Source organism: Diabrotica virgifera, chromosome 9 (assembly GCF_917563875.1).
Source record: "Diabrotica virgifera virgifera chromosome 9, PGI_DIABVI_V3a".
In the NCBI taxonomy this organism is placed as follows: domain Eukaryota; kingdom Metazoa; phylum Arthropoda; class Insecta; order Coleoptera; family Chrysomelidae; genus Diabrotica; species Diabrotica virgifera.
In genome coordinates, this window is record NC_065451.1 from 224,934,599 (window position 1) to 224,959,900 (window position 25,302).

Genomic DNA, 25,302 nt, shown 5'->3' on the forward strand with positions numbered 1-25,302 from the left:
CTAACAAAAAATGGGCCCAACAGCTCGAACATTGTAAGATCCAAGACAAGTGAATTACTTATTACAACAGATGACCAAATGGAGAGATGGAAAGAGCATTTTAAGAAAATGCTAAATACGCCCAGGGATAGCACAGATGAAATTGTCGAAAACTCACAGAATATAGATTTGCATATATCTTGCGAGGCCCCTTCCAAAACGGAGATAAAATAGCTATCAAATCTATGAGAAACAAGTCCCCGAGATTCGACAACATTCCAGCCGAAATACTAAAAACTGATCTGCATCTAACTGCTGAACTTTTGCTCCCCATAATCCAAGAGGTGTGGAAAACGAACCGCATTCCAGCTGGCTGGAAGGAAGGTAACATTATCGAGCTTCCAAAAAATGGCAACGTCATACTGGGCAAAAATTGGAGAGGAAGAACCTTGCTTACCGACATACCTAAATAAAATTTTCAAGATCATCATACTGAAAAATTAACAGTTGTATTTCGAGCTAATCAAGCAGGCTTTAGACCAGAATCCTGCGTAAACCACATCAATACTGTGAGGGTAATATAATGGATGAATCGGTTGAATGGAACACACCCTAATACATGGTTTTTGTCGATTTCGAGAGTGCCTGTGACAACTCATCTCATACTGCTATATGGAAAATTACAGCTAAAAAACAACCCGCAAAAAATCATCTCCATTATACAGTCACTGTACACTGAGGCGAAATGCAGTGTGACACACAACGGGATCAACAGTGACGAATTTAACATACTTACTGGAATCAAACAAGGTGCTTGCTTTCTTCGTTTCTTTTTAACATAGCTGTAGACTATGTTCTCTCCAAACTAGACTCCGACACAAAAGGTATACAATGGACATTAACCACACGTCTAAGCGATCTAGAATACGCCGATGATATCCGATTAGGACAAATAAGGTTCCAAGATGTGGCTGACCAATTGGAAACACTTTTAACAAATGTGGTTGGATATTTAATTGAACTTAACACTTTCAATTTAAAAAATCTTTCTAAATTAAAACCAAAATAAAAACTACAACATAAAACGATGAAAGGTTACTTACCATCAATATTGAGCATCATTTTCCATTGACTAGGTCTTACAGATTGATGAAATCCAAACCAGACTTCTCTACCACCGCCTAATTAAAAAAAAAACGTTAAAACATGAAACATAATATATTTTTGAAGTGAATAGGTACTTCTTATCGCTCGGTATGAAATGTTTAAAAAATTAAACAAAATCAAATAGAATTAAAAAAAAATAACATTAAACGAAATTACAAAAAATTAAATACAATTAAAAAAATTAAACAAAATTACATAAAATTAAATAAAAATGAATAAAATTAAATAAAATTAGATAAAATTAAATATAATTAAAAAAAATTAAATAAAATTACAAAAAATTAAAAAAAATTGAATAAAGCTCTTCTTTTAGTTGTCCAACTCACCTAAAGGATGATAATATCCCTCAGGACTGCTGAAAAAACTTCTTCCTACGGGCGTGTAGCTCATCGAAGGCAAATGCCTCATGACCACGTCCAAAGCCAAGATAGCTTCGAACGGAATCTGTCTAGTTCTGCCTTCGAGAGCTTCTTCGAGACCGTACAAGGAGACTTGAGCTACCCATTTGATGCTGACTCGGAACAGTCTGTCCTTGCCTTCGCCCGGGAGAGTGACTTCGAGTTCTTCACGGGAATTGCCGATGGGAAGGGGATCTCTGGTGTAGAGGTTGTTTCTGCCATCGAATACTGGTTTTAGGTTGCCGAATATTTTGCCGTATGCCTTCACCATTGTCTCGATGATTTCTCTGTTAACCTAAAATGATATAAAAACTTATTAAAAATCCTTAATAAAAGGTATAGAATAGAACGTTTTCGGAATGACAATTCCATCATCAGTGTTGCTTACAAGGTTTATATGGTTGAACCACTAAAAATATCTGGATAAAAACCCTTTAAATGGTGTAAAGTTATTACAATGTTACATTGTTGTAGATAATATTATGTGATGTTTGAACTCTTACTTGATTTTACATCATGGCAATGCAGTATTCTCAACTATGTGGGTTGCTAACCCTTAGGGGCACCTCTCTAAATAGATAGCAGAAGATAGCAAGACAGTAAGAAAACACGCTAATACAGTGCGTCCATAAAGTAACGCATAAATTCATTATTTCGTAAGCTGCCAACTTTAAGGAAAAATCCCGAAACAGGTCGATTTTTATTTTTAAATTCCGATGTTTTGGCATATATATCATACTAGTGACGTCATCCATCTGGGCGTGATGACGTAATCGATGATTTTTTAAAATGAGAATAGGGGTCATGTGATAGCTCATTTGAAAGGGTATTCAATTCTCTATTCACTAATATAAACATTAACATCATTATTTATACAAGGTGTTCAAAAAAACATTTTTTTAATTAAAATAATTGAGACAAAAAGAAGAATATATGTAATTTTTTAAATTCAAAATACGTTTTGCTGTTGTCAGAAAACAGGAAAAAAATGTTATTTGTTAAATAAATATTGTTTTTCGCTTAAATTCAAAGTTAAAGCTGCCACCCACCTGTCTCTTGGCAGTTTGAACATTTCGTTTAAGCGAAAATCAATGTTTATTTGTGAAATAAAATTTTTTTTCCTGTTTACTGACAGTAGTAAAATGTATTTTGAATTAAAATAAATTACATTACATTCTTCTTTTTGTCTCATTTATTTTAATAAAAAAAATGTTTTTTGAACACCCTGTATAAATAATTATGTTAATGTTTATATTATTGGATAGAGAATTGAATACCCTTTCAAATGAGCTATCACATAACCCCCATTTCTCATTAAAAAAAATCATCGATTACGTCATCACGGCCAGATGGATGACGTCACTAGTATGATATATATGCCAAAATATCGTAATTTAAAAATAAAAATCGACCTGTTTCGGGATTTTTTCTAAAGTCGCCGGTTTATGAAATAACGAATTTATGCGTTACTTTATGGATGCACTGTATGTGACTTACCAAGAAATTATAGAGGTGGGTAGAATATTTTGAGGAACTGTTACTCTTGAACGAAATTCATTTTTTTTTGACATAAGTACCTAGTATAAAATTGATAAAATTTCATATATATTGGTTGCATCTTATAGACCTGGATCCCGCGTACCAAAAAAAAGTTGATTAATAGCAAGCTGAAAATTTGTTAATAGCTTAACGGTTTCTAGTCAGACAAACTTTGATGTACGGGAACACTGGAACAGGCGAAGTTTTAATTGTGGAACAGTTTAAAAATTTGGAACGTCAGATTACGAAAACGTCCCATGTATTTTGTCGGGCAGAACATCCAATTGATCTGTTACCCTTTCATTAAACTCTTATGCAAAAATCAGACTACTATTACTAACCAACATGATTCCTGTCATTTGACATGTGCTTCGTGTTCCACTCATTAAAATGCCCAGTTGGTGATAAACAACAGTCTGATTTTGGCGGGATCCAGGTCTATTAGATCTTAGACCATGAAGAGCTTTTTATGAAGAATAAAGTGTTCAGTCAGAAAAATACGCAGAAATTGGAACGGTAGGAAAGAAAGATAGTACGTAAATATGGAGGAGTAAAGGACAACGACGACGTATGAAAAGGAAGAACAAAAAAGGAAGTAATAGAACTATACAATTAACCAAACCTAATACAAAAAGTAAAAGCCCAAAGAGCACGTTGGATGAGACATGGTTATAGGATGCCCACAGACAAGCAAAATAAGTATTAATAGGAGTTGGCGGAAAGCGTAGAAGAGAAAGACCAAAAAAAGAAGTAGTTAGAAGAGGTTAAACTAGTGTGATAAAACTAAGGATACCGGACTGGGAGGAAAAGAGGAAAAACAGACATGAGTGGAAAAATAGTGAGGAAAATAGAAGCCTGGGCTTCCAGGGCTGAAGATATCGTTTTATCTGCATGATTTCTATACCAAATTTAAATTCAAGATGCAGTAGAAATAAACAAACCAAGACACGTTAAATGCTACTAGGAGCACTCCCGAATCATAATTTACAACGTATAAACTTTGGAAATCATGATTTGGGATTTACAATGTATATACACTGTTAATGATGATTCGGGTGTGCTCCTAGTAGCATTTAACGTGTCTTGGTTTATTAAAATCTTTTTATATACTTGGCTTGGTTGGTGTCACGGACTCCGCAAATTTTGTAATCCATTTTAAAAATAGTTCTAGGCTACCTAGATACCTGAAATTTTCAGGATAGCTTAGAACTAGCTAACAATGCAATATTTAACTGCTATTATACAGGGTGATTAATTATTAGTGGGGTGAAGCTCCGTAGATCCGTTATAGTAATAGATAGCGATAATACTTAATAACAAAAATTGTAGCGAACTTTGAGCTTCACATTACAAAATTAGCTAGATTGTTACATGGTGTTCGATAAAATAGTGGCAGACCAAACTTATGTTTTTTTTAATAGAACACCCTGTATTTTATTTTATATTCGAAATCCTCATAACTTTTCGATTACAAAAATATAAAGGTTTGGTATGTTATACGGGGTATTTATAAAGTTATAACCAATTTTATATGAAAATCGTAACAAGTTTAACTACCTGTATAAATAAAAGCAAGCACAAGGTCAATGGTTTATTGTTTATTGACGTCATATTTTTTTATTTATTGTCAAAATTTTCGTAAATGTTTGTTTTGCTAATTTTGTTTATACTGAATACAGGGTGAGACAAAACGCAAGTACATTATTTTCGCAGTAATTTTAAATAGAATACCCTGTATTTTATATCATTATCGAAAAGTACCATTACCATACTATAATTTTTGTATAACATTCCCTATGTGTAAATTTATTAGTTTTCGAGATATTTTCATTTTTCAGAGCAAAATTATACGGGTCTAAATCTTTCCAAATTTTAAGTAAGCCATGACTGAATAATTGTCTAAAACTTACAATTTACGATTATTGATTATCAATATGTAATCAAAGTTGGCTACAATTTTTGTTATTAACTTTTATTACTATCTATTACTTATAATGGATCTACAAAGCTTTACTGACCAATCACGCTGTATGGATAAATCATTTTTTTTTTAATTTCAAACTATTTTAAAAATGTGACTACTGCAATGATATTTTAAAGTACGTTAATAAATCGATATCTACAAATTGATTGTGCCTAAGTGGCATTAGACTGCAGATCGAGAGGTCCCCAGTTGGAACCCGGCTGTTGCGTATCTTTTTTTACTTGTTTTAATAAATAATTAAAACTTTATATACTTAAGATTATATATACCGTTTTAAACAACAGTGGTACCTATTTGGTATTTTAAAAAATACTATTTTATACTAGTGTAATTTTTGGAATCATAATTATAAATAACAGTTAATACATCTACTAAAAATTTATATTTTATATGTTAATTATTCTTTTCAAATATGTTGTGCCCTACATAAATATGTCCATGTACAATAACAACACCGTGATATTATAAAAAGTACTTTTTCTACTCTATGTCATATTATGTATAAGTTTTTAGTTTGTGAAAACTGTCATTATAGATAGCAGTGCGTGAAGGATTTAAAGTGTGCGTGAAGTAACAATGTATTTTAAATGGGATTTACTTTTTCGCACTGTTTTTAACTTTCGCGTTGTCATGGTCGCAATCCTTATCTTTCGCGTTGCCATGGTAATGACAGTATGACCAATGAATTACAACAAAAGTTTTGACAGTTTTGTGGTTTGAAAGTAGTTAGAATTTTTAAATGTCAAAGTTCTAAAAATTGTAGAATAGAAATGAATTCCAGTGACGAAGAGTTACAGTTTTTATATATTTGTTTATCGTAGATAAAATATTGTATGAAACTGTACGTGAAGTACTTTTTGCGAACTTACGCGATTTATAGCACTCACTCCGTTGTCGCTCGTACTTTAAAAATCGCGTGCGTTCGCAAAAAGCATACTTAACGAACTGTTTCATAAAATAGCTATTTTTATTAGAGTATAATTTTTGGAATTTTAAGCATTTTATCGTTAAATCGTTTATCGTTAAATAATTTTATATTCTTTCCTGTAAATAATAAAAAGGTTTTATTATAAAAAAGTTCTTTTTTATAAAAGTGTAATTATTTATTTCTACTGCATCTTGAATTAAATTTAGCATAGTCCCGTGTGAATTCCGTCGTAGTTTTATTTCCGTCGCTATCATATCCATCATATCCCTTTTTTTTTCAATAACTGTTGCCTTTAACTCCTTGCGTAATTTTTTCTAGACATACCAAATTCTTCGAGATTTTTTTATGAGCAAGAGAGGTCAGATTTTAATGACTGATTTTTATGTCTCATTCAAAGATGATATAACTTGTTTGTGAATTCAGCAGTTGCCAATTAAACCTGATATTTCATCTGAGCCCCTTACTCATAAACAATCAGTATCTAATATAAAAATTAAAGGATACCTTATACAGGGTCCGGCACAAAGGACGGATGTTTTTGAAATGGCTAGTACTCTTTCTTCACCTGTTTGCGTTTGACTTGTGCGTTCCTAGCATTTTTACCAATCAACATTATTGGCCATTTTACAACAGTTATTTCTTCTTCTTCAAGTGCCCTGTGTGTTGCGAGATCAAAGAAATTATCGACCAAAATGGGTACCTCATTTTGTTCGTGAGTGATGAAGCTCACTTTGATCTTAATGGAATGGTTAATCAGCAGAATTGTCGTTATTGGAATAATGAAAATCTGCGACAGTTATACGAAACACTGTTGCATAACCTAAAAGGGGACGGTTTGGTGCGATGTATCGCCAACTTGCATAATCAGCCCCTACTTCTTCGAGACGGTAAAGGCAATGCTGTAACGTGAACTCGGAGCGCTATGTCGAAATGATCGCCAACTTCTTTTCACCTGAATTACAACGACAAGTTCCATTCCAATAGGATGTCGCGACCGCCTATTCGCTGTGTACAAGTACTTGGAGGGGATACTAGAAACGATCGTGCGCGAATAGCGGATAAATTTAAAACTTTCTTAGTATATTTCTCAAATAATTCATATTGTCAATTGAAATTGTCATACTGACATATTTTATACTTACTGTCATTATGAAATCGGGCATTAATATTGCTCCACAATATTGATATGATATGCAATTATTAAAGTGAATTTAATTAATTGCAGGTATGTATTTTACTTGTAATACTGCATTTTAATAATTAATTTTATTTACTCCATACAATTGTTTACCTTTTAATAACATAACCTCAATCTTACTTTTTCTTCTTATTCTTTTTTGGCCTTGACAATTATCCAGCAACCAGGACTAATATAATTGGCCAATATACACTCACCGGCAGAGAAAACGGGCACCCCAAAAAATGGGTCATTTTTAATGTCTTATATTTCCTAAACCTGATGTCCGATTTAAGTAATTTTTTTAATATGTTATAGCCTTATTCTTTATCAATATCGCTGTAATAATATTGTTGCTAGACAGGTACATTGTCATTGTATACAGGGTGTACGAATCAAACTGTGTTTTTTTCTCAAACTTTGGAACACCCTGTGGAATGTTTACTACATAACTACAACTATAGCCACAGATTTTCTTAACATTCTGTTTTTTTATTCATTCGCTTATGTTGGATAATAAAAAAGTTAGGCACTTTAACAACTACCCCCTGTTTTTCGTCAATACAGGGTGTTTTTCAATAAGTACGGCAAGCTTTAAGGGGTAATTCTGCATGATAAAATAATGACAGTTTGCTTTATAAACTTATGCCCGCAAATACTTCGTTTCTGAGATAGGGGGTGTTGAAATTGTTCTTACAAACTGACGATTTATTTATTGCTCTAAAACGGTTTGTGATATGCAAATGAAATTTGGTAGATTTTAAGAGCTAGTTATTGCGCATTTTTTGGCATACAATTGAGAATTTTATATTCACCATTGGCGTGCATACGGGATATATCTAAAATATTTATACCCGTATGCACGCCAATGGTGAATATAAAATTCTCAATTGTATGCCAAAAAATGCGCAATAACTAGCTCTTAAAATCTACCAAATTTCATTTGCATATCACAAACCGTTTTAGAGCAATAAATAAATCGTCAGTTTGTAAGAACAATTTCAACACCCCCTATCTCGGAAACGAAGCATTTGCGGACATACGTTTATAAAGCAAACTGTCATTATTTTATCATGCAGAATTACCCCTTAAAGTTTGCCGTACTTATTTAAAAACACCCTGTATTAACGAAAAACAGGTAGTGGTTAAAGTGCTTAACTTTTTTATTATCCAACATAAGCGAATGAATAAAAAAACAGAATGTTAAGAAAACCTGAGGCTATAGTTTGGTTATAATTTCAGTATTTTATAAAAGCTAGAACATTCCACAGGGTGTTCCAAAGTTTGAGAAAAAAACACAGTTTGATTCGTACACCCTGTATACAATGACAATGTACCTGTCTAGCAACAATATTATTACAGCGATATTGATAAAGAATAAGGCTATAACATACTAAAAAAAATTACTTAAATCGGACATCAGGTTTAGGAAATACAAGACATTAAAAATGACCCATTTTTGGGGTGCCCGTTTTCTCTGCCGGTGAGTGTAATTAAAAGTGCTAAAAATGTTGTTGAGCTATGAAACCAGGTGTCGCTTTTCCGAACTTGCACCTTACACTGTCCCAATAAAGCCAGAGAAATGATAAACTTTGTTCGCCCTCTCTTCCGTGGTCGCCTTATTTCCAGGTTTGGTGATGTTCATTGGCCTCCGCGGTGCCCAGATGAACGGAGATCCACGGAGCCCAAGGCTCGTGTATATGAGCAAACGCCCCGAACTCGGGGCTATTTGAAGGAGGCAATTCCCGTAGAAGTCGCAAATTGGGAGGGAAAACGATGTTGGAGAGAGTTCACGAGAATTTTTAAAAACATCTCCAGCAATACATCGTCAAAAACGGTCACCACATGACTGATGTGATTTTCCATACTTCATTATTAATCCCAATCCGTTAATAAAGTTTTTGAGCAAAAATTACCGATTTTGTGATTTTTAAAAACCGTCCGTCCTTTGTGCCAGACCCTGTATATTATAGTAGTGAGTAACATAATTTCTATCGAATGAAATCACCGGCTTTATCAGCTGATAAAGCTGGTTGGTCTCTTCAGTATGTTCGTGATCTCGGTCGTGTTAACAAAGATTTTTACCAATAAATCTTTTGTCTTTTTATTGATGAACACCATTCATTACGAATTTTGAGAATTTCACTAGTGCGTGAACTTTTAGAAGTGCGTATTTGTGTATTTCATGGATAGGTATAGGTAGCCGTGTTGCAATAATAATTTGAGGAGAATCAGTAAGTACTTTGCACAGTACTGTTACACGATATTTAGCAGAATGGCTTTTACATTGAACATGCTAAGTTTTCCTAAAATATTTCATTTTTACCTAGACTGTATTTTTTACTGAGAAAGAGATTGTATTATGACTGATGTGATTTCCATACGTCATTGTATTTCTATTTCATTGTTAATCCGAATTCGTTAATAAATTTGTTTTTGAGCACAAATTACCGATTTTGTGATTTTTAAAAACCGTCCGTCCTTTGTGCCAGACCCTGTATATTATAGCAATGAGTAACATAATTTCTATCGAATGAAATCACCGGCTTTATCAGCTGATAAAGCTATTAGTTAGTCTCTTCAGTATGTTCGTGATCTCGGTTGTGTTATAGACCAGGGCTGATCTGTAAAAATATTAGTACATTTGGACGTTGAGAGGTGACTCAAATTTTTTTGCAGAAATTGCTTGAAAATAACTCAAATAATAATATTTCCTCCCTCTCAAAAAGGTCCGGAACATTGTTTAAATAATCAAAATGTCAAAAAATTAAGGAAAAATTCGATTTTTTTCATCGTTTTTTGATTATAACTTTAAAAGTATTCATTTCCGAGAAAAGTTGTACTGACATAAAAGTTGCATAATTAAATTTCCTACAATATAGAATTGGTTATGAATTTAAAAAATAGTCACCCTTGTTGCAAAATAGCAATAATTGCGAAAAAACTATACAAAAACAAGTATTCGCATTTTACGTTTTTTCAACCATTTATGCTACACTTAGGACCTTCATATTTCACCCAGAAAAACTTTATGACACAGTAAAACAATATTGTAAATTTCATTAAGATAGGTTTAATAGATTTTGCAAAATAAATTTTGCAATCCAGCTTTCGCAAAAAAAATTCGTTATTTTAAATTGTTACAGGACTGAAAATAAAGCAGTTAGCAAGTTGAAATTTTTTTTGCTTATAGAAGTGTACTGTACCTTTTATTTGCAATTTACAAAATTAAAATCGATTAACTGCCACGGCGTCAGGAATTTTTTTAAATAAACATTAATTATTGGTGCTACGCGCAGGACAGCGGATAGTTTGCTCTGATTGGGCATTTCAATGACCTTTGATAATGATTGATACATTTTAATTTTTATTACATTTCGATATAAATAAATAAATTTGTTTATTGCAAAATAAAAACACATACTCTATCCTTTGAAATAACACTTTTTTTAGCAAAAACTTTCTTTGTTCATATATTTTAACTTAGAGAATAAAAGTTTATTAATTTTAAACATATGCAATTGTTTAAACAATATTTCACAAACAATAATAAAATTAGTTTGATTTTTGTGGAATTAAAATATTAAAATACAACAAAATATAGAGTAAGAAAATAATATATTAATTAAAGTTTAGAAGAAATTTTGATGGAAATCAACTTGTGTGAATCGAACACCGCTGTCCTGCACGCAGCACCAAAAATTAATGTTTATTTAAAAAATTTCCTGACGCCGTGGTAATTATTCGATTTTAATTTTGCAAATTGCAAATGAAAGGTACAGTACACTTCTATAAGTAAAAAAAAATTCAACTTACTATCTGCTTTATTTTCTGTCCTGCAACATTTTTAAAAAATGAATTTTTTTTGAGAAAGCTGGATTGCAAAATTTATTTTGCAAAATCTATTAAACCGATCTTAATGAAATTTACAGTGTTGTTTTACTATATCATAAAGTTTTTCTGGGTAAAGTATGAAGGTCCTAAGTGTAGCATAAATGGTTGAAAAACGTAAAATGCGAATACTTGTTTTTGTATGGTTTTTTTTTCGCAAGTATTGCTATTTTGCAACAAGGGTGACTATTTTTTAAATTTTTAACCAATTCTATATTATAGTAAATTTAATTACGCAACTTTTATGTCAGTACAACTTTTCTCAGAAATGAACAGTTTTAAAGTTATATTCAAAAAACCAATAAAAAAATCGAATTTTTCCTTCATATTTTGACATTTTGATTATTTAAACAATGTTCCGGATCATTTTGAGTGGGAGGATAACTCAAATATTATTATTTGAGTTATTTTTAAGCAATTTCTGCAAAAAAATATGAGTCACCTCTCAACGTCCATCTCAAAACAGATGAGCCCTGGACTATTAACAAAGATTTTTACCAATAAATATTTTGTCTTTTTATGGATTACCACCAGTTATTATGAATTTTGAGAATTTCACTATACATATAGTGCGTGAACTTTTAGAAGTGCGTACCTATTTGTGCATTTCGTGGATATACAGAGAGGATCTAAATTATGGAATAAATTAATTTTCTCTAAAATGGACGACTTTGGAGAAAAATCCTGAAACAGGTCGATTTTTATTTTTAAATTACAATTGTTTGGCATATATTTCATACTAGTGACTTCATCCATATGAGCGTGACGACGTAATCAATGATTTTTTTAAATGGGAATAGGGGTCATGTGGCACCTCATTTGAAAGGGTGGTCAATTCTCTATTCAGTAATATAAACGATAATATCATTATTTATACAGGGTGACCAAAAAAATCATTTTTGAATTAAATTAATTGACGCAAAAAGAAGAATGTATGTAATTTATTTAACTCAAAATACATTGTACGGCTGTCAGTAAATAGAAAAAAATGTTTATTTTACAAATAAACATTTCGTTTCGCTTAAATTAAATCACAAACAGCCTCCCACCTACCTCTTGGCAGTTTGAACATTTAATTTAAGCGAAAAGCAATGTTTATTTGCCAAATAAATATTTTTTTCTATTTTCTGACGGCGATATAATGTATTTTGAGTTAAATAAATTGCATACATTCTTCTTTTTTCGTCAATTAATTTAATTCAAAAATTATTATTTTGGCCACCCTGTATAAATAACGATATTAATGTTTATATTGCTGTATAGAGAATTGAACACCCTTTCAAATGAGGTGCCACACGACCACCATTCCCATTCGATTACGTCACCACGCTCAGATGGATGACGTCACTAGTATGAAATATATGCCAAAAAATTGTAATTTGAAAATAAAAATCGACCTGTTCCGGGATTTTTCTCTAAAGTCGTCCATTTTAGAGAAAATGAATTAATTCCATAATTTAGATCCTCTCTGTATAGGCGTGTTGCAATAATAAATTGTTGAGGAGAATCGGTAAGTAATTTGCACAGTACTTTTACACGATATTTAGCAGAATGGCTTTTACATTGAACATGCTAAAAAGTTTTCCTAAAATATTTCATTTTTACCTAGACTGTATTTGTTACTGAGAAAGAGATTGTATATACGCATAATGTATGCAGTTGTATGCCTGATAACTGTTTTGTAGATTCTAATTTTTGGTTTTCTTGAGACATATTTGATTTCATTGATGATCGCAATGATATAAAAAACTTTCCCCACTTTAGCATTGCAGTCTCCCATTACTATGTTGACATAAAATCCTGATAGTTTTTTATATTCTCTTTCAAGTTGTTCATAGAATGCATCTTTGTTTTCTTCTGTTGGTGCATTAATATTTATTACGCTTACGCTGACTTTCCACATTCTCTCTGATATCGGCTTATGCAGAATTCATCACTCGGTTTTTCCATCTATTATGTATCATAAAAAATAACAATCTGTTTTTTTCACCACTTTTAAAAAAATACTATATCCTCTATTTCTACAATTTCTGTATTGTCGAATCATAATCATTTTGTTTCTTGTAAAGCTAATATGTCTATTTCATATTTTTTTATTTCTATAAATTAATTCTTCCCTTTCATATGTAAATAGTATATAAAGTTTTCCCGTTTCATATGTAAATACCTCTCATATTCCATTTTTATCAAAGTTAGCTTTAATTTTCATGTATCATATTATTCATATTATCTGTTTACTGCCTGAATTCGCCTTTGGTACTTGAATATATCAATTGCAAACAGATAAAAAAGAAAGTAGATTTACTTTTATAAAACTAATATTTAATCATCTATTTTCTTTTTACAATAATGATAAGACATTTTTCATCAAAACATAAGATTATCGTCTTAGACAGAGTAACATAATATAATTAAAAATAAGCATAATATCTACATAAAGCGATATAGCTCCTAGTATATACTCCTCTTCGGACAAGGCGATTCTGCCTCCACCAAGAAGTTTTTGCGTGTCATATAACAAATATATACTAAAGAATACAGTCATGACAAGACCAAAAATTATACTAAAAACCTGGCTACCACCCACAAAGGAAAATATTACCGTCATTACTACCCCCACTAAAATAACGATTAAAAACGCTGCCATCAAGAAGAACTTCCAAGTGGTGATGTCGAAGAAGTTTAACCATGCCAAGATCATGATTGACGAACATACGATAGCAGTACCACCTGTTGCGTACAGTACTGCTTTATCAGAATACTGGCAAGCAACATAAGCCATCGTATAGGTAAACGCTAGGGTGAAAATCAATAAGAGAATAGCATTTAATGGGTAATGTCGCCTCATCGGAACAGAGCAACTGAGTAATATCAGAAGACCTACCAATGTAGCCATGGAGAGATAAGGCAAAACTGGAGTTTTCGAAACAAAGGTTTTAACAGGTTCGTACAATACAGTAAGTAAGACAAATCCAAACGTAATCATCAACTGTATCGATAGAATAGAATAGACTTTCCTCACGAATTGGTTCCTCAATCTTTCCGATGTGAAAGTCACATACATTTCTGAATAAGAAGGTGCAGGTCCACTGTATGTAGTTGAGTGCTGCATGTATATCTGTCTTGAATTCTCATGGGACGCATAGGGAGGAGGAGGATACAAGGAAACATCTGGTATTTCAGTGTGTACGTCCAATACATTGGAACCTACAGCTATTTCAGTTGTAGTTACTTTGGTGCGAGATTGTATTCTGACGAATTCTTGAAAGAGCATTATTTGCTCCTGGGTTAACTGTTGGTCTAAATCTTCCAGGGATGTGAGGCGACTATCCCTGGTGAGTTTAATTGCTATTTCCAATGGATTTTGTGAACTGTGGGGTTCGGCACTGGAAGTGCTTGGTTTCGATTCGTCTTCGGTGGTTACTGGGATTACTATGGATATTTTGCATTCTTCAGTATCGGTTTTAATAGATTCTCGTCGTTCGAGCGATGATTGCCCATTCTCTTCAAAATCATCATCGTCTATATCTATAGCTATGTCTGACGGAATCATAATGGTATATTTATTTTAGCATGACTTAATTGACACTGACAATAATAATGACACAAGCGACATTTTTGTGTGACATACTTGACTGAAGACAAACACATACAGGCGAGAAACTCAACAAATCAAGAAATATTTCTTCTTCTGTTTTTTTATGGGCTATATTTTTAACAATTCAGCCAGCTAAATTTGGGCATCTACTCTGTATAATATTGTAGGAAACACATAGCATCGGATGATAGAGATTTTGGTACCAAGTGGTAAATCGTGACTTCTGAAAAGAGACTTCATCTATACGAATGCTGATCTTACTTTCCCTAGGCGTTTTTTATTTGAGTAGAGTAGTCCCATTGGCTGTTTATGTTGGTCCCAAAATATGTGTAGCTTTTGACCCCGTCAATTGACTGTTAGGTAACCAAAAGCAGAGTATTTCATATTTCGTCCTTACTGACTACCATGTACTTCGTTTTTTTTTTGTATTAAGATCATGAACTACTTGTATCTGACATGCGACATTATTGTATGTAAACCATCCAAGCTATCTGCAATAACTACTGCGTCGTCAGCATATCTAATCTTTAGACATACTCCTTGAAATATACGCCTTCCGTAGTTCCCTTAGTGCTTTCTCGAAGATATGTTTATGTTAACATGTTAAATAAAACCACCGAAGACAGAATGCATCTTTGTCTCACTTCTCAATCTGTATAGATTACTTCTGTCAATTGGTCATCCAATTTAATGTTGGCAGTTTGGTTGTAATATAAATTACATGATTCTCAAGTCTCTATCATCTAAGTGATCTAAGCCAGCTTCTTTAAGGATGTTTATGAGTTTATCATGTTTAACTCTATCAAATGTCTTTTTGTAGTCGATAAAAAATATATAGGTCACAATTGGCATCTCTGCACCTCTGTATAAGCGAATAGAGTCTCATGTACCTAAAGCATCGTGGAATCCAAATTGTGCCCATGACACTAAACTTCTTCTTCGCATTTTTTACATATTATGCTGTGTATCACTTTTAAGAACGTCTTAAGAAGAAACAGTAGCGATCAACAGGTAGCGAAAACGCGTTCCAAGATTGCGGCTGTAATTTTGAATATTTTTCGAGATATTTGGCACACATATTCGTAATATATAGTCCTGTCGCCAGGGGGGGTACAACGGCCTTCTTAATTCAGATGGACTTACCCAAGTTTTTTTTATGTATTTTGACCCGTAGAACACGAATTTTTTGGGTAACAGTTGGTCCGGATGTCGATAAGATTGTTATAAACAAAGACGTTGAGGAATTACATAACAGCGATTTCTCGCAAAACAAAAAATTTTTTAGTATTTTTTGGGTCATTCTAACCAAAAAATGTTCCTACAAGTTTTTTCGTAGGATGCATAGTTTTCGAGATAAACGCGGTTGAACTTTCAAAAAATCGAAAAATTGCAATATTTGAACCCGAATATCGTTTGAATAAAAAATAAAATAGCAATTCTGCTTACTGCCTTTAAAAGTTTAAGTCAAATTATATCTGTTTTGAATATTTGCATTGCTAAAAATTTATTTTTTGATTGTTAAAAAAAAGCTATAAACACATTGTGTTTCCCGTGCCTAATACATACGTTTTAATGCATGCTACTTAGAAATAGCCCCGCTTGCACTTTACCTCCTCTACGTACTCGTTCGATTTTAAATGAGAAATCATTGAAACATCACTCAAGCACTAGGTGTTTATAGCTTTGTTTTAACAATAAAATAATACATTTTTAGCAATACAAATAATTAAAACCGATATAATTTGACTTGAACTTTCAAATGCGGTAAGCAGAATTGCTATTTTATTTTTTAATCAAAAGTTTTTCGGGTTCAAAAATTACAATTTTTCGATTTTTTAAAAGTTCAACCGCGTTTCTCTAGAAAACTATGCATCTTACGAAAAAATTTGTAGGAACATTTTTTGGTTAGAATGGCCCAAAAAATACAAAAAAATGTTTTGTTTTGCGAGAAATCGCTGTTATGTGATTCCTCAACTTCTTGGTTTATAACAATCTTATCGACATCCGGATCAACTGTTACCCAAAAAATTCGTGTTCTACAGGTCAAAATACATAAAAAAAACTTGGGTAAGTCCATCTGAATACAGGAGGCCGTTGTACCCCCCCTGGCGACAGGACTATATAATAAAGAATGGCGGTACAGAGCCCAATTTGAAAAATATATTAATATGTGGAAATTACTCTGTAATTAAATACAATATTAAAAAAACGAGCCTGTACCGCCATTAAAAAGAACAAAAAAATACACTTTCTTCAAATAAACTTTTTTATCCGATGCCTAGATTTTATGTCATTTTGGAACTACTAAAATTTTTTATTTCATTAGTAGTTCCAAAATGACACAAAATCTAGGCATCGGATAAAAAAGTTTATTTGAAGAAAGTGTATTTTTTTGTTCTTCTTAATGGCGGTACAGGCTCGTTTTTTTAATATTGTATTTAATTACAGAGTAATTTCCACATATTATTATATTTTTCAAATTGGGCTCTGTACCGCCATTCTTTATTATATTACAAATATGTGTGACAAATATCTCGACAAAATATTCAAAATTACAGCCGCAATCTTGGAACGCGTTTTGGCTACCTGTTGATCGCTACTGTATCACCTTAAGTGGCTCATTAGGCTAATTATTCTGTAGCCTTCGTATGTTTTTGCATTTAATATTTTTGCTATAGTTAAAAATATCGATGGGAGATTTTTCCAGTTATAGTATTTTTACTACAAAAACGTTATTACGTAGGTCAAAATTTTTGACGTAGGAGAACTGTCAAAACATTAGAATGTGACTTTTCATTATTGCTATGTTTATTATAAACACGGCAATAATGAAAAGTCACATTCTAATGTTTTGACAGTTCTCTTACGTCAAAAATTTTGACCTACGTAATAACGTTTTTGTAGTAAAAATACTATACATATATTTTGTTAAATATAGTTGTTACAGTATAAAAGACAGTAAGCGCCGAAACAGAAGAGCCACTCTGCAGCGCTACTCTGTGGCGCCACAAAGTACCTTAGGCAGGCTACTTTTGTAATGAACGTCACTAGCAGCGAGGATCGGGGACAGTGGCTGGCCACATCCTCGCTGCTAGTGGCGTTCATTACAAAATCATTGGCGCTACAAAATCGCCTGTCTAAGCCACTTTGTGGCGCCACAGAGTCGCGCTGCAGAGTGGTTCGTCTGTTTCTGCGCTTATTATGTATTGATAAACGACTGGAAAAGAGAATTTTCTTACCTTTCGAGGGCACTTATCCGGCTGGATGTTGACGTCATAGTGATGTACGAAACCCCTGGGCATGGTGATCTGGAAATGGTTCGCTTTGAGACCGATGGGTCGGCCTTCGCGTCCGAGGTTCGGTCTCCTCGGGCATTGGAAGACCGGCGGTTCCACTGGTGGAGAGACTGCCGCTATGGCACCAGCTGCGGTGGGAAGTGCGATAGCGGTACTGGTGGGGCCCAACGAGGTTCCGGATGCACCCGCTATAACAAAAACAGAGGAATAGTACCGTAGGGACATGACAAGCAAGACAGAGTGATAAAAAGTAACCTAAATATACAAGAGAGAATGGTAGTACAGTAGTATCAGCTACAGGGTGATTGATTAGTGGGGTAAAGCTCACTAGATCCGCTATAGTAATAGATAGCAATAAAAGTTAATAACAAAAATTGTAGCCAACTTTGAGCTTCCCATTGCAAAATTAGTTAGAATTATACAGGGTGTTCGATACCACAGTGGCAGACCAAACTTATGTTTTTTTAAATAGAAGGCCCTATATTTTATTTTATATTCTAAATCCTAACTTCTCCATTACAAAAATATAAAGGTTTGTTATGTTATACAGGGTATTTACAAAGTTATAACCATTTTATATGAGAATCGTAACAAGTTCTACTCCCTGTATAAATAAAAATAAGCATAATAAAAACAGCAATGGTTTATTAATGCCATATTTTTTTATTTATTGTAAAAATTTTCAAAAATGATTGACATTGCTAATTTTCTGTATATCAAATACAGGGTGAGTCAAAATGCAAGTACATTATTTTCTCAATAATTTTAAATAAAACCCCCTGTATTTTATATCAATATTGGAAAGTGCCAGTAACGTACTTTATTTTTATATAGCATTTCCCTATGTCCAAATTTATTGGTTTTCAAGATATTTTCATTTTTCATAGCAAATTATTTTAGGTGTCTAAATTTTTCCAAATTTTAAGTAAGCCATGACTGAATTGACAATTGACGATTACTGATTATCAATCCGGTAATCAATGTAACAATGTAGCAAATAAAGAAAGAAAAATAATGTACTACTAATACATTTTACAAAAAAAAACACAATTACAACATGCAACATTTTTGAAACAATTAAAAACTACTTTTGTATGTAAATGTAACAAATAAAGAAAGATAAATAAGTTATTAGAAATAAATTTTACAAAAAAACACACAAAGGCAAAATACAACATTTTGTGAAGGCAATTAAACACTACTTTTGTATATAAATGTAACAATCTAACAAATAAAGAACGAAAAATAATTTATCAGTAATACATTTTGCAAAAAAAAAAACATGTTTGAAAAAATTAAAAGCTACTTTTAATAAAATATTTTTAATATTTAATTACATAAGGTGTTCAAAATTACCTCCTAACACATTTTTATGCACGCCTAAAAAGTATCATTGAACGAGCTACTTACACTACGAAGCATTTGTAAATTAACACATCGAAATACACTTTCTATTCTATTTTTCATCTCATCCCTTGTTGTTGGAGGTATTTTATAAACTTCATTATTAACGTAATCCCAAAAAAATCAGTCCAGTTTATTAAATTCTGGTGATCTGGGGGACCACACTACTGGTCCATTGCAAAATGAAAATATCTCGAAAACTAATAAATTTAGACATAGGGAATGTTATCTGGAAATTAAAGTACGGTAATGGTACTTTTCAATAGTGATATAAAATACAGGATGTTCCATTTAAAATTACTGAGAAAATAATGTACTTGCGTTTTGACTCACCCTGTATTTGATATAAAGAAAATTAGCAATGTCAATAATTTTTGAAAATTTTGACAATAAATAAAAAAATATGGCAGTAATAATCCATTGCCGTTGTGCTTATTTTTATTTATACAGGGAGCTGAACTTGTTACGTTTTTCATAAAAAATTGGTTATAACTTTGTAATAGCCCTATATAACATAACAAACCTTTATATTTTTGTGATGAAGAAGTTAACAGGATTTCGAATATAAAATGAAATATAGGGTGTTCTATTTAAAAAAACATAAGTTTGGTCTGCCACTGTGTTATCGAACACCCTGTAACATTCTAATTTTATAATATGAAGCTCAAAGTTATTACCTTTTATTGCTATCTATTACTATAGCGGATCTATTGAGCTTGAGCTTTACCCTACTAATCAATCACCCTGTATATAAGAGACTCATTAGTAGTCAGCTCAACGGAGTGCTATTGTTCGAGGTATGGAATTCCATAAACAAGGGATCTACCTATTTTATGAAATGATCCCTTGTTCATGGAATTTCCCACCTCGAACAATACCACCCTGTTGAGCTGAATATTAGATAATAAGTCTCTTACAGCTGGTACTACATACTACACGTTCTTTATTATACCTGACAAAACATGTACTTATTGTATGCTCTCAAGTAAAAATAAACTTTTCTAAAAAAAAGAATTTTTTATAATATGTACCACGTTTGTATTATTTATAGGACACAATATTAAAAATATAATAAAACAATCATATTATGTCGCACTAAAAACTTACCCTGCATATACAGGGTGTCCAGAAACTCTACCGACAAACGAAGACAGGAGATTCTTAAGATAATTTTAAGATAATTTAACCCAATTCACTTAGTCCGAAAATGCTTCCTAAGGGAGCTAGAGCTCTTTGAAGATGGCGTCTTGTAATTAGTTTTTCTTAAATACCTCCAGAACGCTTCTATTTAGAAAAACAAAAATTGGTACGCGTATTTATCTTCAAGATATAAATCTAATCCATCCATTGCAAATTTCTAGTACCGATCATAGGCGTCCGTTTTGGGTAGGGCAACAGTTATTTTATCGCATAACTTTTTCATCTTTAACTTTTATGCATTTCTGGCACTAGATTATTAAATTGTGAAGTATTCTAGTACTAAAAGGTACTCTTGTTTTAAATCGGTAGGACACACCGTTTTCTAGAAAAATCAATTTGAAAATTTTTCGCTTTTTTAATTAAAAAAAAATTCAAAAAAAAAACTGTTTAGAAAGACGAAAACTGGTACATTTATTTATATTCCAGAGATAAATCGATTTCATTAATTGCGAATTTCTAGTACTGGTCATAGGCGTCCGTTTTGGGTAGGTCAACAGTTATTTTATAGCATAACTTTTTTGTCTTGAATTTTTGAGCATTTTTGACACTAGATTATTAAATTATGAGGTATTCGAGTACTAAAAGTTACTCTTACTTTATGTTGGTAAAATACTTCGTTTTTTGTTGAAAAGTTCTTTCAATTTTTTTTCAAATTCCAAAAACGAAAAACTTTCAAATTGATTTTTCTAGAAAACGGTGTGTCCTACTGACTTAAAGCAAGAGTACCTTTTAGTACTAGAATACCTTACAATTTAATAATCCGGTGTCAAAAATGCATAAAAGTTAAGGCCAAAAAAGTTATGCGATAAAATACCCGTTGCTCTACCCAAAACGGACGCCTATGACTGGTACTAGAAATTTGCAATGGATGGAATCGACTCATCTATGAAAAGTAAATATGCATACCAATTTTGTTTGTCGGTAGAGTTTCTGGACACCCTGTATAGGGCAGTTAATGAGGGTATTTGGCTCCGAATTCCATCCTACTACATCTATTTACTTGATATTTTCACAGTAAGTAGAGAATAGCTCAAGAAAGTCTACCCTATGCCGATGTGCGCTTTTATCTTGGGGGTGGTTCCCACCCCTTCTCCGGGGTGAAAGATGTTTTGGTTAAAATAGCCACGGAAGAGGCTAGATAACCTAATTTTAAGCAAAAACTGTTCTAAAATTATTTTTTGAAAACTCAATACTTTTTGAGTTATTTGTGGTTGAAAATTGGCCATTTTCATTGAAAAATGACACCATTTCGGACGGATTTTTGCGAATACCTTAAAAACTATGCATCTAACAAAAAAAACTATATAAAATATTTCTGTAGGTTATAAAAAAACAAAGAGATTCGTTCCTTCATAAATCTTCTAGTTAAAATACAAAGAGGGATATGGTAGGTAAGAAGAGTTTGTGTTTTGCTGCATGCTCAAATCGGTGTATTCACCATGAAATAACAGAGAAACTGTCGATTTTAGGTGTATAACGATACTAATAACTTTTGTAGTACTTGAAAAGACCTTTAAAATTAGCAATACTAAATGTCGATTACATTCAAACTAAGTGAGATATTCTGCAAAAAAGTTGATGACTAATGTATTTTAAGAAGAAATGAGAAGTATATTTAACCCCTCATCCTTCAGAATTTAAATACATCGTTTTCCTTCTACAATACTTTTTATTGTAGTGTTACTTCTATGTTCAAAAAGTTGGACTGGATTAAAATGAATGGTTTTTGAAAAAAAAAATAAGATCAAATTATAGAGCGCATTTTTAAATTTTCTTAAAAATCTTCCTTTTCCCCCGAAAAGGATAACTCGAAAAAGATAACGAGATACGAAAAAAAGATCCCACACAAAAATGTAGAGCTTTTTCAGATAAAAATTTCCTTTTTATATTTCATTACTGTATCTCTTATCATTTTCAATTTACATGGAGAAAAAGGAAGATTTTTAAGAAAATTTAAAAATGCGCTCTATAATTTGATCTTTTTTTTTAAACCATTCATTTTAAATTCGTCCAACTTTTTGAACATAGAAATAACATTATAATAAAAGGTATTGTGGAAGGAAAACGATGCATAATATATTTTGGTGGATGGGGGTTAAAATTACTCCTCATTTTTTCTTAAAATACATTAGTTATCAATTTTGTTTGCAGCATATCTCGCTTAGTTTTAATGTAATGGACCTTTAATATAGCTCTTTTTAAAGGTCTTTTCAAGCACTACAAAAGGTATTAGTAGCATTATATACCTAAAATCGACCGTTTCTCTGGTATTTCAAGTTGAATACACCAATTTGAGACTGTACCAAAAAACAAACTATTTTCACCTACCATATATCTTTTTGTATTATAACTAGAAGATTTATGAAGGCAAGTGTCTCTTTGTTTTTTATAACCTACAAAAATGTTTAATATAGTTTTTAAAGTTAGATGCATACTTTTTAAAGTATTCACAAAAAACCGTTCGAAAAGATATTATGTTTCAATGAAAATGGCCAATTTTCAACCGCGAATATCTTAAAAAGTATCGAGTTTTCAAAAAAAAATTATTGAACAGTTTTTGCTTAGAATTAGGTTCTCTAGCGAATTCCGTGGTAACTTTAACAAAAAATTTTCCGCCCCTATGAAGGGGTGGGAACCACCCCCAAGATAAAGGCACACATCGGATAGGGTAGACTTTGAATTAGGAGATAAGTAGAGGCTAGACAGAAAATTTCATTAAAATCCATGCAGTAGGATAGAATTCGGAGGTAATATCCTATTCTTGCTCCCATTGACTGGCGTAATAAAGTGATTTGAAGTTGCATGTTTAGAACCTAATAGTAATTTAAAAAAAATAACCCAAAACCTTTGAAGTTAACATATTATGTACAAGTTTTCTTGCTATAGGTATATCTTCTTCTTCAGCCTGTTTGCATCCTCTCTGGACAAAGGCCTCCCCATAAATTCTTCACTCTTCTCTGTTTTGTGCTATTTGGTGCCAGTTTCTCCTTACTTTTGCTTTGATGTAGTCTAGCCATCGTTTTTGTGGTCTTCTTGTACTACGACTGTGTGCACGTGGTATCCAATGTACAATGTTTCTCGTCCACCTGTCGTTGTTTTGCCGTGCCACGTGTCCTACACAGTTCCATTTCATTTGCGTAAGTCTTAAAATTACATCTTCAATGTTGAATACCCTTTTCTTTAGGTTTATTGGTATCTTTTTGTTTTTAAACACATCACTGACTCTTCCTACTGCTGCTGTCCAGGTCATTCGGATTCTTCTAGTTATTTCTGCCGTTTGATTCTGTTTGCCTAGTTTGATCGTGTGACCTAGGTATATTAATACTCTTCGACACTTTCGACCTCACTTCCATATAAGTCGATTGTGATATTTTGTTCCGTATTTTATTCCACGGTTATTTCATCTTCTCCTGCTGCTTTTCCGTTTTCTAGATTTTTAATATTTGTTTTTGTACGTCTTCTTCTGTGAAAATTTCTACTTCGTCGTTATCTTGTACGGCCTTGCTTCTTCATCGCAGTGTGTCTTTTTCAATATCCTCCAGCGAATCCAGTCATTTTTCTTCTTTTTATTTGTTGAGTTGGCTTGATTTCTCGCTATTTTGTATTCTTCCCTATTTTGTTCTGACGGGTTGTTGATCCATGTCATTCTAATGTGAGTTTTTTAGTTTGCTGTCTGTTTCGCAGTCTTGATCGTACGTAAATTACACATTCAAAGGTAAATTGAAAAGGATTTATAGGTCCCAAATTAGCAAAAGACCATGTTTCAATCACTCTTCCCTGTTTGGGTATCGCCTCAAACCTCCCGTGGCCGAGGCGCACTTAGGAGAGGTTTGCGGTTTATAAACCCCCTTCCCCCAGGTCATTTGAAACATATACACATAGTTTCAAAAGTTATGCATCACCCCCCCTATTCACGATGTTTACGCTTTTATAACTCCGTATCTTAATCACATATTTAATGGGCCTTTTTTATAAAAAATATACCTTTTTTGGTATTTTATTTTATTTGAATACCCATTTAATTGACCTGGTTTTCCCAAGGTGTAAACATTTGAAAAATTTATTCTGGTGAAATTTTTGAAAACGTGATTAAAAATGAATCGTACTTTAATTTCTGAGTTGGACCGTATAAGAATTATCGATTTAGTTGAAGAATGCCATTCACAGCGGTTCGTGGCGGAAAGAGTGGATGTTTCTCCGACTGATGTCTAACGGATATGGAATAGGTTCCTGGAGACAAACTCGATACGGAATAGAGCTCGATCCTTAGAAATTCTTCTATGTCTGTACCAGCCCTCCAAAGAGAATTCAGGCATGCTGCAGGAGTCAGAGCATCGTTGGCTACAATAAGAAGAATTTTAGACTCAGGTTTGAGGAGTCTTCGACCAATAAGAGTTCCTCAGCTACAACCTAGAAATGTTTTAGACCGCCTCCAGTGGGCTTAAGAACACATACAGCTCCCCCAACCGTTTTGGAATTTTGTGCTTTTTTCAGACGAGACCAGAATCTGTTTAAATAGTGATAACCGGCGAATTCGTGTGTGGCTAGTTGTGCAGCTCTTGTTGACTCTCGCCACACACTAATTCGCCGTTTATCATTATTTAACCAGATTCTGGTCTCGTCTGAAAAAAGCACAAAATTCCAAAACTGTTGGGGGAGCTGTATGTGTTCTTAAGCCCACTGGAGGCGGTTCAAAACATGTCTAGTTTGTAGCTGAGGAACTCTTATTGGTCGACGACTC

At 32.7% G+C, this 25,302-nt stretch overlaps 2 protein-coding genes across 7 annotated transcripts in view; both read right to left on the bottom strand.

Moving 5' to 3' along the window:
• The window catches only part of LOC114340015 (protein argonaute-2), a 185,464-nt gene that overhangs the window by 76,354 nt on the left and 83,808 nt on the right, over nucleotides 1-25,302 (bottom strand). For all 6 annotated transcript variants that reach the window (XM_050660028.1, XM_050660029.1, XM_050660030.1 and 3 more), the window contains 3 exons: nucleotides 17,901-18,145; nucleotides 1,473-1,839; nucleotides 1,083-1,160 (listed from right to left, as the gene is read on the bottom strand). In XM_050660028.1, coding sequence (XP_050515985.1) covers nucleotides 1,083-1,160; nucleotides 1,473-1,839; nucleotides 17,901-18,145 — 690 coding nt within the window. The remainder of the gene's footprint in view (nucleotides 1-1,082; nucleotides 1,161-1,472; nucleotides 1,840-17,900; nucleotides 18,146-25,302) is intronic.
• LOC126890890 (protein lifeguard 2-like) lies at nucleotides 13,423-14,640 on the bottom strand. Its single transcript, XM_050660047.1, has one exon. The coding sequence runs from the start codon at nucleotides 14,614-14,616 to the stop codon at nucleotides 13,444-13,446; it is 1,173 nt and encodes a 390-aa protein (XP_050516004.1). The 5' UTR covers nucleotides 14,617-14,640; the 3' UTR covers nucleotides 13,423-13,443.